General features: G+C 40.1%; 3 protein-coding genes across 11 annotated transcripts; 2 read left to right on the forward strand and 1 right to left on the reverse strand.

Moving 5' to 3' along the window:
• The first annotated feature begins 133 nt into the window (after window positions 1-133).
• Window positions 134-7,843, forward strand: ccpg1 (cell cycle progression 1). 3 transcript variants are annotated; one of them, XM_037489161.2, is made up of 11 exons: window positions 134-249; window positions 1,082-1,172; window positions 1,475-1,586; window positions 2,088-2,173; window positions 2,269-2,467; window positions 2,620-2,715; window positions 3,254-3,583; window positions 4,305-4,420; window positions 4,981-5,106; window positions 5,305-6,599; window positions 6,912-7,843. In XM_037489161.2, the coding sequence occupies exons 2-11, from the start codon at window positions 1,113-1,115 to the stop codon at window positions 7,099-7,101; spliced, it is 2,610 nt and encodes an 869-aa protein (XP_037345058.2). In that variant the 5' UTR covers window positions 134-249; window positions 1,082-1,112; the 3' UTR covers window positions 7,102-7,843. The 3 variants fall into 3 exon arrangements, with proteins under 3 accessions (XP_037345058.2, XP_037345063.2, XP_037345071.2); XM_037489166.2 differs by having other exon boundaries at window positions 2,623-2,715; XM_037489174.2 differs by lacking the exon at window positions 2,620-2,715.
• Window positions 7,780-11,235, reverse strand: pigb (phosphatidylinositol glycan anchor biosynthesis, class B). 6 transcript variants are annotated; one of them, XM_037489209.2, is made up of 13 exons: window positions 11,186-11,235; window positions 10,835-10,997; window positions 10,590-10,719; window positions 10,340-10,457; window positions 10,132-10,236; window positions 9,851-9,981; window positions 9,630-9,770; window positions 9,494-9,545; window positions 9,185-9,396; window positions 8,795-8,859; window positions 8,506-8,716; window positions 8,007-8,184; window positions 7,780-7,917 (listed from the first exon to the last, which is right to left on the reverse strand). In XM_037489209.2, the coding sequence occupies exons 2-13, from the start codon at window positions 10,941-10,943 to the stop codon at window positions 7,804-7,806; spliced, it is 1,566 nt and encodes a 521-aa protein (XP_037345106.2). In that variant the 5' UTR covers window positions 10,944-10,997; window positions 11,186-11,235; the 3' UTR covers window positions 7,780-7,803. The 6 variants fall into 6 exon arrangements, with proteins under 6 accessions (XP_037345106.2, XP_037345090.2, XP_037345099.2 ...); XM_037489193.2 differs by having other exon boundaries at window positions 11,127-11,232; XM_037489202.2 differs by having other exon boundaries at window positions 10,835-10,967; window positions 11,043-11,225.
• Window positions 11,236-11,582: 347 nt separating this feature from the next.
• On the forward strand, window positions 11,583-12,888 carry LOC119196371 (uncharacterized). Of its 2 annotated transcripts, none has more exons than XM_037452001.2 (2): window positions 11,583-11,691; window positions 12,505-12,888. In XM_037452001.2, the coding sequence occupies exon 2, from the start codon at window positions 12,550-12,552 to the stop codon at window positions 12,706-12,708; it is 159 nt and encodes a 52-aa protein (XP_037307898.1). In that variant the 5' UTR covers window positions 11,583-11,691; window positions 12,505-12,549; the 3' UTR covers window positions 12,709-12,888. The 2 variants fall into 2 exon arrangements, with proteins under 2 accessions (XP_037307898.1, XP_062417759.1); XM_062561775.1 differs by having other exon boundaries at window positions 11,677-11,804.
• The last annotated feature ends 269 nt before the right edge of the window (window positions 12,889-13,157 follow it).

The raw sequence follows: 13,157 nt of genomic DNA on the forward strand, positions 1-13,157 counted from the left end.
CACGCTTCCTTGTTTATGTTCTTGACGGTTTGTTTTTAACCGTGCTGAGCACGTTTGACCACCGTGCTGGCTTGTGGGAAATGTGGTTCTAAGACGCCACGCAGCGTCTACGCCTGAACCACTAAAAACTACATTTCCCTCCTACAGTCATGTTTTCCGTGTTGTTAACGGATAACCTGGGCTGGGACATTCTGCAATAACTCTTGGGCTCCATGTAAACACCTGCTTGTCGCTTGGCGCAAAACACCGGTGAGTTGCATCATTTTACTTTGTCACACGCTATTATAACGGTGTTAAAGCCCGGTAATGTGGACTAACGCTTGCAATAAGACACTATCTGTTGTTCCGAGAGAGCACGTCGATAACTACCGTTAGCCTCGTGAGTCAGTCAACTAACGTTAGCTAGCTGGGGACCAGCCGTTAAGTGTCCCCGAGCGGTTCATGCTAACGGACGATGCTAATGCCTCATTAGCGGCTGCGGGGAGACGCTGCTGCTGATGGAAACTTTGTCTGCTTTCAATTCCAGCTCCTGCGGCCTGACAATATTTGTCAGCTGCTATTGTGGTTTGTCACCGATAGATGTCACTGTTGAAATTTGATTCTACATTTTAGTGTTGTTTTTATTATGTGTTTTAACGGAGCGTACTCGCGATTCATTAACGTTACTGCTTGGTAAATTAATTATGTCTTGAGGGGGCCTAGTGCCGATAAAAGTTATCTAGTGTATAAAACAAGATTTAGGCATTCAACTGGAACCCGGGTTTAGATACACCAGAATAAATAAATATTTGGCTTCTTATCGTGTGCAACAGCCACGGTCAACTCACTCATGTTCGCCATTGAACACACAGTAGCAAATGCTTGAATCAGGATCCAGATTTGTAATGCCATTATAGCACTTACTATTGTTTATAAAATATTCAGTAACCATAATCCTGTACAATAATAAGATATGTTTCAACTTTTAAAACTGAAGATTTACAATGCTGTTTTTCAGCTTGTAACAAACTGGCACAGCTTATCTTTCTCACCACTAACGTTACATGCTGTTTACAGTTTTTGACCTTGTCATCTCTTTTAGATCCCTGTATATTGCTGACAACTGACAGAAAATGTCTGAGACGTCAAGTGATGCAGAGTCGTCTTGTGGCTGGACCATTATTAGTAATGAGGTACAAATCTTTTTTTTTTCATAATCCCGGCTATTTTCATTTCTTTTTGTATCTCTTTTTCATTTTTACAATGCCGCAAGGAGAGCGAGTGTCTGTGAATGAAAAACGATACGACTATCACAAGATCAGTGGAGTCCAGCATGACATTTACGCTGCTCCTTCCTTGCTTAATATTGTACGTCTGTGTCTATTGGCTGATTTCTTAATATTTATCACATGATGGGGTAGTTATGATTTTGAATAAATCAATATGTATTTCTTTCATCATGCTCAGTTTTAAGGTATGCTTATTGTTTTTGAAGGGTTCAGATATTGAGACTTTGGGATCGGAGGGTGCAGTGGAGGCCGAGCTGTTAGAGCACCCTTCAGTGAAGGAAGCGGAGCTGCAGGATGAACAGGCTTCTGTATCTAATGGTAAAAATCCTTATTATTAACAATAGTTTATCAGTAATATTAACTACTAATTATATAATTAGTATGGTATTATAAGAATACGGTTTTCTTTGATACATCGGGTGTCTATGTGCGGATAGAACTATAATAATAATAATAATAAAACAAGTGGGATTTAGCTAATGTCATTCATAGGAATACTAGTTAGCAACACAGCTTTCCAACACAGAAAGTCCCACTGTTGTTTGACTTCGGAGTATACAATTCTGATAAAATAATAATAAAACTCTAATTTTAGGGCCATTTTACATTCCATTATCCATGGGCCAAATAGAGAAAACGCAATCGCATTTTATTTAATTCTTATTCAAATCCTGTCCAGCCGTTTTCTTTGGTTGAGTCACATAAACAGGAAGAAGGAAATAAATGGATCTGGCTATCCGTACGAAATTATTTAAACATGACCTTTTCAATAATAACAAGTTTTGTTCACTCATTTCAATTTGAATGTTATATTTTCAGCTCTGTGTGTTGAAGAGAAGGTTGCGGATTCCCTTGACGAAACTCTGGAAGAGCAAGCCATAGATGAGACATTATGTGCTTTAGAGGTGAGAAGAATATACAAATACTCTTCAGGGTCTTTGATTAATTCAGATGCTGCTCCTTTCGCCTTCCAACTACAAGTATATTGTATCTTCACCAGCCCAGAGATAACAACTCCAATGGGAAACAGCATGTGGCACTGTTGTCCTCAAGCGATCATTCAGATATTGTGACTCTCGGAGACTTAAAGGAGGGCGAGCATGTGGAGGTGGAAGAGGCAGAGGCTGCTGCAGCCAATGAAGAGTTTTACATGGGCACCTCTTGCAGCAGCCAGTATGCCTTCACTGCAGCAGAGACTGGTAGGACCTCTGCACCACATAAACCTGTACACTCTACTTTCTTTAAGATTTCCTTAACAGGCTGACTTAATTTAACCAAAGAATCCACATAGATAAATTAGACACATCAACACAAACTGTGCTCCTCTGCCTTTTTTCCTACATAATCAAAGCAGGTTTGATGTTGAGTCACTGGAAACTTCCACAGAGTCTTGTGAACTTAGGCGGCCATCTGAGAAGTCGGCTCCCTGGAGGCCGCTCTCTTCAAGGTGTTCTGATTGAAACTGCAGTGCATCTGATATGATGGAAAGGCTGCTCAGCAGTGAACAGAACTAATCCTCCAGCTTCTGACAAGAACACACGCTGTTTAATAATATTAACCGTGTGTGTATGTGCATGCGCAGATCTTTGTAGGTCTGTTTACCTCTTTATAACACGTTTTTTTAATATAATAAATGTAGTGATATTCAAATGATAGGGAATTTTAGTCAGTTTAATAACGCCACCATAACCCATGAATGTTTTTGTTTGATATATTTATACATGACCAGATTTATCAACCTACCCGAAGACATCTTCATTCACACTTTTAAAGGCATATGATTTGTAGAGAGAATATTAAAATACAAAATTGGATCAAGGATTTGCCATGATATTGTTCTGCATTTGATAATCTGTTGGATCTTATTAGCATGATTAACCTAACTGACACATGCTTTCTGAGCCTGTTATTGTTGCGCCTATTTATGTTCATTTCTTTACAGAAAATAATGACTGCAGCCATAACTTTGTGTATCATTCCTGTAGTTTTCCTAGCGAAGCAGCCCACTGTGACAAAATCCAGCAGCAGTGAGGATGAGGCAGGACAAAGCCCTGGCGCTGTGGTCCGCAGACGAAGGTTGAGGAAGAACACCGCCAGCATTGTCACAGAGCCTGAGGAGGTGCTAGGGTCTGGCAAGAGTGAGGAGGAGGAGGAGGAAGAGGAGGTCAAAGAACAGAATTGTCCACAGAAGCAGCAGCAGGAGGAAGTTAGAAGTCTGGATTATCGAATGCAAGGCCAGGGCGGCAATATCCTCAACGGCTGTATCCTGATCTCCCTCGTCATAGCCATTAGTATCGGCTACGGCCACTTCTATGGTAAGAAGTTTACGACAAACTAAAATGATTGTATGATGTTTTTGTAAACATAGATTTGTACTTCAACAGTATATAACCTTCATCATCTGTGACCAATGAAATAATCCCACCGGCCCTTGAAGACTTAATATGGTTTTGGTCCTCGGTTCTAGAATTCTGCTTCTACTTTCATAGTTGTGCTACATTCCAGCTAATAAGCACATTCTTCAGGTGGTTAAACAAGTTAAAACATCTCTAACGCATGTGATTGGTTCTTGGTTAACATCACTTGCCCTAAATCCCCAAAACTTGAATTTTGACAACGAATGATGATCCTCTTCGAGGGACTAGCGTCTCGCCTTCTGCTCCTCACATTTGATTTCCCTTTCCCACCTGTGTAGTCTGCTCTTTGTTCTGTTGTCGGTCTCTACTCTTCTACTAATACCGGAGACCACAGCAGACAGAACTTTCTCTGGGATTGCGCGCATGACTCCTTCCATCTCGTTCTCTCCCTGCTAGATGACAAACTGTTGGTTGAGGAATCACTTGATTTTATATGTAGCACATTTTGAATGTCAATGATCATGCTCCTTTTAATTGATGCAGGAAAAATCGCAATTAAAATTCTATTAATTGTGCAGCCCTAAAAGATACCTCAGTAAACCACTGTACTTCCATCACATGCCAACTGTGATGCAGAACTGCTTCCTATGTAATATGTGAATAATCTGTTGTGTTACAGGTACGGTCCAGGTTCAAGTAAGACACAAAACTGTAGATAAAGTCGGGGTGAATGAACTTGATGTTGTGAAGGATCTGATTCCACAACATGTTGGAGAACAAGCTTTTCTAAGCCAGGTGAGTGAGAAAAAAAGAACACAAATTCAACAACAAGTTAATTTACGACAGAACGTACATTACAATAATCATTGTCTCTCTGGTCCCGCCTTTTACCTCTGTGACGTCTTATGCATAACACTAACCCAAACTTGTAGTTTATTCTTTGTTTGACCAAACAAAAGCCTCATAATAAATCAACATTGAACGTATAATATTTAATTGATACTGTGTCTAAAAGGAGTTTGCTAAACGTTGGTTATTCCAAAGGCTGTAATGTTTTATTAGATTACATTAATACATGTAAGATCATAATTATTATTGCTGGCTAGGTGTGTAAACAAAGTGCCCATAAAATAATACTTGAAAACAAATATATATAATGCATTAAAATCCACCTACATACTCCTCAAATCTATCATTGACTTGAGCTAACACATAAAGTATTTTATTTAATTGCATTACACCTGACCAAAATATCAGCACAAACTCATAGTTGTAGGGTTAGGGATTCAAACCAATTTTAAACCTTGTTGTATTAATGAATGGACCGTTACTTGTGTCTCTCTTGTAACACCCAGATCCAGAGGGGTGAGTCAGGATTAAATGAGCTGGATGAGCAAAAAAAGATGTCAATGCTCACAGAGGTGATTGAGAAAATGAAGAAAGAGAACCAGGACCTCATCATCAGACAGGAGCATATTCAGGTACTTCTTTGGTGACATAATAAAGAAATGTTGATCAACAAATCAAAACTGAAGCTAAAAACAAATTGCATTTCCCCTGTTCCGTTTAGTTTTACTGCTCAAATGCGGAATTAAATGTCGTCCAGTTAAATGATCACATATATGAACAACACTTTAAAAGCCATACATTTCCCTCGTTTCCCATCTTTTTCCACGAAGGCCCAGAGAGATGACCTGAAAATGCTGCTCAAACAGAAGACTGACAAAATGAGTACCAACATTGGGTCTCAGCAGCAGAAGTTGACCGCTGAGAACCAGCTGCTGAAAACCTCCTTGGAACGCGAAGAAAAGTCCCTTTCTTCCCTACAGAAGGAGCTGAGAAACCTGCGCTCTGAGATTAGAGATCGGGAGGCGTTGGGACCCGGGAGCAACTCGCTGCTCTTAGAAATACAGAGACTGAAAGACCAGCTGGAGGAGGAGAAACAGTTGATCAAAAGCCTCCACAGCCAGAGGGAAGACATGGTGGCTGAGGCACAGACGCTGAGAAAGAAGCTTGACAAGGAGCAAACAATAACAGGTGAGCTGAGGAGAGAGTTGAATGTGCTGAGGAATGACATCCCCACAGCTGGAAAGGAATCTGGTCCAGGGACAGAAGAGCTCCGATCCCGACTGATTGAGCTGGAGAAGAAACTGAGCTTCGAGCAGCAGCGCTCCGACTTGTGGGAGAGACTGTACGTGGAAACAAAGGATGACCGAGCTAAAGGAGACACGGAGTCAAAAGTGAGATGGACAAAAGAGGGCGTGGCAGGGAAAGTGAAACAGACGTTTGACGCTGTGAAGAACTCCACTAAGGAATTTGTTCATCACCACAAAGAGCAGATAAAGAAAGCAAAGGAAGCTGTGAAGGAGAACCTCAAGAGGTTTTCAGATTCTGTCAAATCAAGTTTTCGACACTTCAAGCATTCAGCTTCGACCTTCATCCAGAAAGCCAGCGGGTTTTCTGATGACGGGCAGGGTGAGAGGAACACAAAAGAGTCATGGAAGCACGGATTCCACAAATCTCATCACCGACACCAACGCAAACCTGACGATTCCTTCCACAACAATCCCAACATGCGAAAATCAGAGTCTAGAGTTCATGAAGGTCAAGACGCACACAAGAGGAACTCGAAAGGATGCTCTGGCATCTTCGACTGCGTCTACCAGGAGTCCATGAGTGAAAAGGTCAGGGAGCCAATCCGAGCAGACACATTTTACCCGCTGCTGCAGAGCTACGTGCACCAGGAGGCCGACCACTTCCACCACTGGAAAGAGCTGGAGTCGTTCATCAGCGACTTCTTCCACGACGGAGTGTTCATCCACGATCAGATGCTGTTCACAGACTTCGTCAGCATCGTGGGAAACTATCTGACCGACATTCACCAGCCTGACCATCATGGCGCCGAATTCAGAGACCTGGCTGACTTTGTTGACCGGCACTTAGGAGAAGCTTATAAAAAAAGCTCTGGCCCAAAGTAAGTTAAAGTACTTTACTTTATTAGGTAGGAAACCCACATAACGTAAATTATGCTGAAAGTTTTCCAATCCTTTATTCATTATTTCTTTATTAAATAATACAATTTTCATGACCTAGAAGAGTTCCAACCAGGGTTAAAAGTTACCCCTTTAAAGAAAGCAACGCCGAACTCTGTTAGTGCCCTTTATTTTTAGAGGCTTTAGTTGGATTTCTTTTTTCTTCGAACATCATTTTAATTCTCAGGTTGTGCATAAATGAGCAACCCTGTGATCCTTGTGTGCCATGTGTGTTTTGTGTGGTGATCCCACAGTGGGCCATTTGAAGGGCCAGAAGCAGACTCCAAGGGGTCGAGGGCGACGCATCAACAGCGAAAGCATCAGAGAGCCAGACCTCGACCGCACAGTGAGCGCAAGTGGAGCCGATACGGAAGAAACGCAGACAGACACACGGCCGACGTCAAAGTAGAACTGGGTCCGATGCCTTTTGATCCAAAATACTGAAAACGCCCTACTGGTTTAATGTTTTGGTTTGTGTTTGGATGCAATATCTCATTTTTTTTGTAAGTTTGCACAATGTTAACTTTTAAATGCTACTGAATGTCCTTGAGCTGTTTTATTTTTAGTGGAGTATTTGTAACTTTTTAGAGAAAGATGTGGTATACCAGAATCCAAAGTTCACAAATGTGAAGATAAGACACTTGGAAAAATGTAAATTTTAGAGCTGATAAATTTTTTTTCCTCAAAAGGAACATTGTAACCCATCGTCAACCACTGAAATACACATGCATTATCGAGCAGAAACATAGATTGGGATTTTCTGTGAACAATTTGGATAAAGTGTAAATTTAAATTTACCACATTCTTGAATGTGTTTGTTTATAGCCATGTGGTTTTAATTTTCTGTTTCTGAGTGAGTGTGCGTTGTAATTTGCTCTCAGAGTTAAGATGTATTCTTCTAACATTCCACCTCTTGCTTATTTAAATGGGACTTGAAAGTTTTGTTTGTTTTATTTGCACAAGTTGACAAAAGGTTACTGGAAGAAATAATGTCACCAAATGTATGTTTGAAAATAAATAGTTAGTGTTATAAATCTGACATCCGACCAATGGTATTTCAAAATAATATCAATTTAAAATCTTTATTTCAGAAGCAAATCTATATTATTTGACATTCTCGTGCAGAACAGGAACTTTCCAGTGTTTTCAGTGCCTTTCATAAATAAAGATGCTTCCTCCAACTCTCCCTTCTGGAAAGTGAGTATGAAATATCTCTGCTGTCCTCACAAATTTATTCCCTTGCAAAAAAAAGGAGATTTCCTACAACAAAAAGCACAGATTTACATCATAAATACTACACATTATTTTGAAAAATACATGGTGGGAAATATAATTGGTAAAGATCTTACCTCCTCCAAAACATCAAACAAAACCAACAGCGTCGGTATAGATGATTTGTATGGAAAAGAAGTCCTGAGCCAGTGAAGAGGATCCCTGTAGAAGTGGTCCGCTTCATCGACGTAACCTTTCTCTCCGAGATCTGGAGGACACTCGAGAAACCTCATCTTCATCGGGCAGTGGACGTGGCTGCAGAGAGCAGTCGGGTACGAAGGGTCAGACGTTCTTATCGTCTTCAGAAATGGACTTTTGCATTATTTACCTAATCTTTGGTTATACATTTTCTTAAATCACACTTCTTAAATGTATTTTGCATGCAGGCAACGTTCTAAAGCTGCTTCTATTAAAACAGTCACTGCTGAATTAATATATTTAGCATACTCAGCTAAATATTTCAAAGTTTATGTTTATATTCCTCAAAGACATTCGCAACCATGGGTTATTAAATGTTTCAAAATACACCCAGTCCTACAAAGTAATGTACATTAGCGTTAGACTTGAAAATAAAACCTGTAATAAGGAGTTGAGTGGCAGGGCATGAGGAAGAGGACGTCTGGCTGCCGGGGGCCGCTGACGTCACACAGTGTCTGGAGGTGGCTCATCACGTCCACAGGGCCTCTCTGGTGGATCAGGCCGGTGTACAGAGCTGCAACCAGGTTGCTCACTAACAGGGCGAACGTGGCAGTTCGTCGCCACGCTTTTAAATTAGCCAACGATATTCCTGTAGTAAAAGAAGTATTAAAAGATACACCCGACATTTGATTATTGCTGATATTTTACATATGAAATAAAAACTTACCACAGAAGATCATACAGAAAGGAAGCACCGGATAGATGAATCTGAACTCCTTGTGAGGCAGCAAACTGAAGGGAAGGATTCAAACATGTCAGAAAGCAGCAAAGTTTGGCTTTTTAAAGGCTTCATGTGGAGTTTTTGAATATTATTATTATTTCAATATTACTTAAAACGACACACATAAAACCAACTATACAAATATTTCAGTATGAAAAAATGATTACAATTTTTTTTTTTAAAGACGGCGTCTGTGGGATAAATCCTTGTTTCTGATTGGTTATGCTTATCCTAAACATAGGTGTGGTTAGTCATGTGATCACACTCAAACACTAATGATAAGCATTCTGAAGTTTGATAAATATCATTGCATGAATGTGAACACTGACATTTTACCTGTAAACCGTGATTGTCCAAACAATCACTGCCAACAGAATCTTGTATTTTTTGAAGGCGATGCTGCACCCGTGAAGGAAGAGCGGAAGGTGAGGGCCGATCACCACGGCAAAGCCCTGAGTGAAGTACCAGTGCCAAGGGTGAGAGCCGTAGAAATCTGCTACACTGTGTAAGACGTTAAACTTCAGGAAGTTGAACTGCACCACGGTCCACTGGGAGACAGAGAGAGAAACTGTTACACCTGGAAAGGACTTGTATAAGCAGCTGTTACTGTAATCTAATGATCACATGGTGGATTTTTGGTTTTACCTTTCCATAAAAAATACAGTCGATTACTGTTGAAATCACAACCGCCAGAGCTCTGGAAATGAGGGCAACAAGTCTTTATAGAATAAAGCTGTGAGGATGAATCAGATTCAGTTGACGGGAGATTAAAAGTACGAACCCTATCGGAATCAAGCTCTGAGTGATCAGCCTCAGTTTGTTTTCTTCCAACCAGAAATGGTACATCACCAGAGGAAACCACACAATCAGGGCCGTCGGTCGGACGACGACAGCCACGGCGACCAGGGTCAAATATATTTTGCTGGAAAATCATCAATAAAGTGTTATATAATAATATACTGTGGGGAAGATAATAATCAATGACGAAAAAACCGGGGAGACCTGTTGTGTGTTTTGGATCCAGGCAGTGGGAAGAAAGACAGAGCCAGACAGGTGATGGTTGTCTCCATGCTGTTGGTCAGAGTCCTGGTGCAGCAGTACCACGAGAACCACGAGCACATATGGCAAAAGAACTAGAGACCGAAACAAGAAGAGGCTGGAGGATAAGTTGTGTATTTGAGGTGACCAGAGAAAGGGGACAGAATGACACCTCGGGGCGACCCGAACCGACGTGAAGCTCTGTTTGCAGAATGAAAGTCGGTGAATCACTCCGTACTCCTTACCGTCCATTTTGCAACGTCACGACTTTCCATCGTTCGGATGAGAAAGAAGAATCGGACATCTGCAAACGCAGCAAAGAGCGCTTGAGTTATTCGTGGAAGCCATATCTGCAGAACAAAGCAGACCACGCTGAGTGAAACAAAGTGACAGTAGGACATATATTTGCTCATCGATGTAAAGGTTGTCTGGTTAGAAAATATATGAACTTGCCAGGAGATTAACTGAGTCGTAGTTAATGAAGTATAATATCTTGTATATGATTGCAAAGAGGAGTGGATAGGTGAATCCTCTTATTCCTTCCGTCCATTCCCAGGTCAAATACCCATAGGTCACACAGTTAAGGTTAGAATAAGATAAGAAAATACTGCTCTAATACAATCCCGATAGATCATTTTTAATAATAAATATAATCCACAACAGTCCTGGGATATAGTTGCAAATGACAATGTCAAAAGGATATTTGAAGACCATGCGATGGGAAACCTCGAGGGACTGCCAGTACTCATCAGGGACAAAGCTGGTTTGAACCAGGAAGCAGTTGATGAGTCTAAAAACCACAGCGAACAAAACAACTCTGGTTCTCAGCTCATCTGTGGAGTTCAAGATGAACCGCTTCATATTAGTGGTATTAATGATTTGTTCTCATTGCAGAAGCCGTTCTTTGGTCCCACTGCTGTATTTCAAGGATCACATAAAGGAACGGACCTTGGTTTAGACGTTCATCTTCCTTTGAGTACAGCTGTGATTTTCTCTTCCTCAGCTTCACATCTTGGACTTTATTTCCAAATTTGAGACGTGTTCGGATGTTCTCCATTAGGACATCGTGTCTCTCGGCTGGCTGCCTGTCACCACAGTGAACCTGTCAGGACTATACAAGTATTACTAAGTTAAATACTAGTATTAACTTACATACCTGTAACCTAGGTACGTTCAGTCAGAAGCTGCTTGAAAGCTAAAACAAAGATATCATTTACACAATTAAATTAACGAGTTATACATTTGTACAGTTGTTTAACCGTCACATCTTCAATTATACGAAAACTCATTTAAGTCAACCTCGACTTCACTCCAAGCTGGACTGGACTTGTGTGCTTCCGCACTCAAACCTACTTCCGGCGGAAGTTGCCGTTTTACTTTGAAGAAAATGTTAGACGGGATGAAATACAATAAAAATATACAATTAAATCAGTTGATTCAGTTGATTCACATGATGTGATAACTATTTAAGAGTATAAATGATGAGTTCTGAATTATAAAATGTATAATAATAATACTTGATTTTTATGTTTTATCAGCTGTGGCAATGGCGATTAACGTTGACTGCACTCCGGAACAAGACACTAAGTATCTAAGTAAGAGTAAGTATTAATGACTATTTTTATTTTTATTTATTTATTCATAAATAGTATTATAAATCACTGTTATGTTTTGGACATTAACAAACGTAAATCTGGTGAGGAGCAGACAGCCTCTAGAAAAAGTGGCTGATTACACCACCCGGTGGCGCACTTCCTTTTCAGCAGTTCTGTCATATTTCAAAGTGTAGAAGAAGAAGGCTTCACGTAAGTCCCCTTGGTGCATTATTGTTGGTGTGCACCTCTGGTGTTTCGACCTTTAAGCCCCTTTTTGTCTGTCTGTATTTGGGGATTAGCGGTAAAGATAAACGGGCTCTGCGGTGAGTTGTAAATATTTCATATTCGTCCTCCAGGTACCTCGTCCTGTTGCGTCCAGCTAACGCTGTGTGGTTTGGAAACTCTCAACCTAGCAGACGCAATGATAACATATCCGGTCTGTTTGTTTTAAATACTAGAAAACGTTTTTAATTCTCTGGAAATAGTTTTAATTTCAGGGATCACTTTTGTATAACTGAATGGTGTGAATCACCATGAAATTACCACGTTCCGGCTGTCTAATGAGTCTTAAATTAACGTTGTTGGTTAAAGCTTTTATCCAAAAACAACACAATACTTCTCATAACATCTCTCAACACTAGGTTTATACTGCCATCACGTAGTGTACAGGACAATCTTACCTACTTTGCCCTTTTCCAGATCCATCAAATTAGCATATATTTAATGGATTTTGATTTTTAGGAATTATATTTGTAATCATGCCGGTGAAGAGCCACTGTCCAGTTTTTAGCTTCAGTCCTTCTTAGACTTTGGTTATTTAGTTTCACATATGAGGATAATAATATGCAAAACAATTTATGTAGAAATTGAATGTAGTAGCATGCTATTAAATTGGCCATTGGCCCATTACAGACAGCAACACAGCAGTTACTTAGCTAACAAGAAAGCTGATAGTTATACTTTCAACAAAAAATAGTGCCTGGATAAAGTGCCTTGGATAACACCACTTCTCTCTTCTTTCAGGATCGTCTTGTGTCTCTACATCAGGATTTCACATTAAAAGAAGCCATGTTACGGAGCAGAGTGCCCTTCTCACAGATGGCCGTAGCAGCACTGCTTGGAGTCGCTGGTGGTTATTATATTTACAGACCCTATTTTGAACCGGTGCAGAAGTCCTCGGATCAACAAAACCAGGATGCCCCAAAGACGGACAATAAAACGGACTGAAATCAAACAGAAGCCAGAAGAATACAGATGCTGCTGGACTATTGGAGCTGAAGGCCGTACATACGGAAAGAACAGCATGGATAAATTCATGCTTGTTTGGGGTTCTTTGTTTGATTTTTTATGTAAAGAATAAAGTACTTGATAATTTGACATTTTGAATTATCATGTGTTTTAAAATGAGTTGTCAAAGTTTGTATTCAAAGTCATTTATTGAATATTTACATAATTGTTTCAAAATTAGCTTTGCAAACCAAAAATACGTAATTCAGATATTGATCCTAAGTGTGTCATCAAACATGACTTAATATATCACAAAAAATGTAGTACAAGCGAATGTAGCATTCAAAGGAAACAAATACGTTTACTTAATTCAGGTTTGCACTGTACTCAATACTTATAGGAAACTTCTAATCCACTACGTTTCTAAGCAAATATTTTACTTTTTAGTC

The sequence above is a fragment of the Pungitius pungitius genome, chromosome 4 (genome assembly GCF_949316345.1).
Source record: "Pungitius pungitius chromosome 4, fPunPun2.1, whole genome shotgun sequence".
Taxonomy (NCBI): domain Eukaryota; kingdom Metazoa; phylum Chordata; class Actinopteri; order Perciformes; family Gasterosteidae; genus Pungitius; species Pungitius pungitius.

Coding starts and splice junctions, on each gene's coding strand:
- ccpg1 (XM_037489161.2), top strand. CDS start 1,113: ATGTCTGAGACGTCAAGTGATGCAGAGTCGTCTTGTGGCTGGACCATT. Junction 2,174..2,268: donor AGACATTATGTGCTTTAGAG/GTGAGAAGAATA, acceptor TATCTTCACCAG/CCCAGAGATAACAACTCCAA. Junction 2,716..3,253: donor TGGAGGCCGCTCTCTTCAAG/GTGTTCTGATTG, acceptor TCATTCCTGTAG/TTTTCCTAGCGAAGCAGCCC.
- pigb (XM_037489209.2), bottom strand. CDS start 10,943: ATGGAGAACATCCGAACACGTCTCAAATTTGGAAATAAAGTCCAAGAT. Junction 9,982..10,131: donor GTGACGTTGCAAAATGGACG/GTAAGGAGTACG, acceptor TTCGGTCTCTAG/TTCTTTTGCCATATGTGCTC. Junction 7,918..8,006: donor TGTTTGATGTTTTGGAGGAG/GTAAGATCTTTA, acceptor TTTTTGTTGTAG/GAAATCTCCTTTTTTTTGCA.
- LOC119196371 (XM_037452001.2), top strand. CDS start 12,550: ATGTTACGGAGCAGAGTGCCCTTCTCACAGATGGCCGTAGCAGCACTG.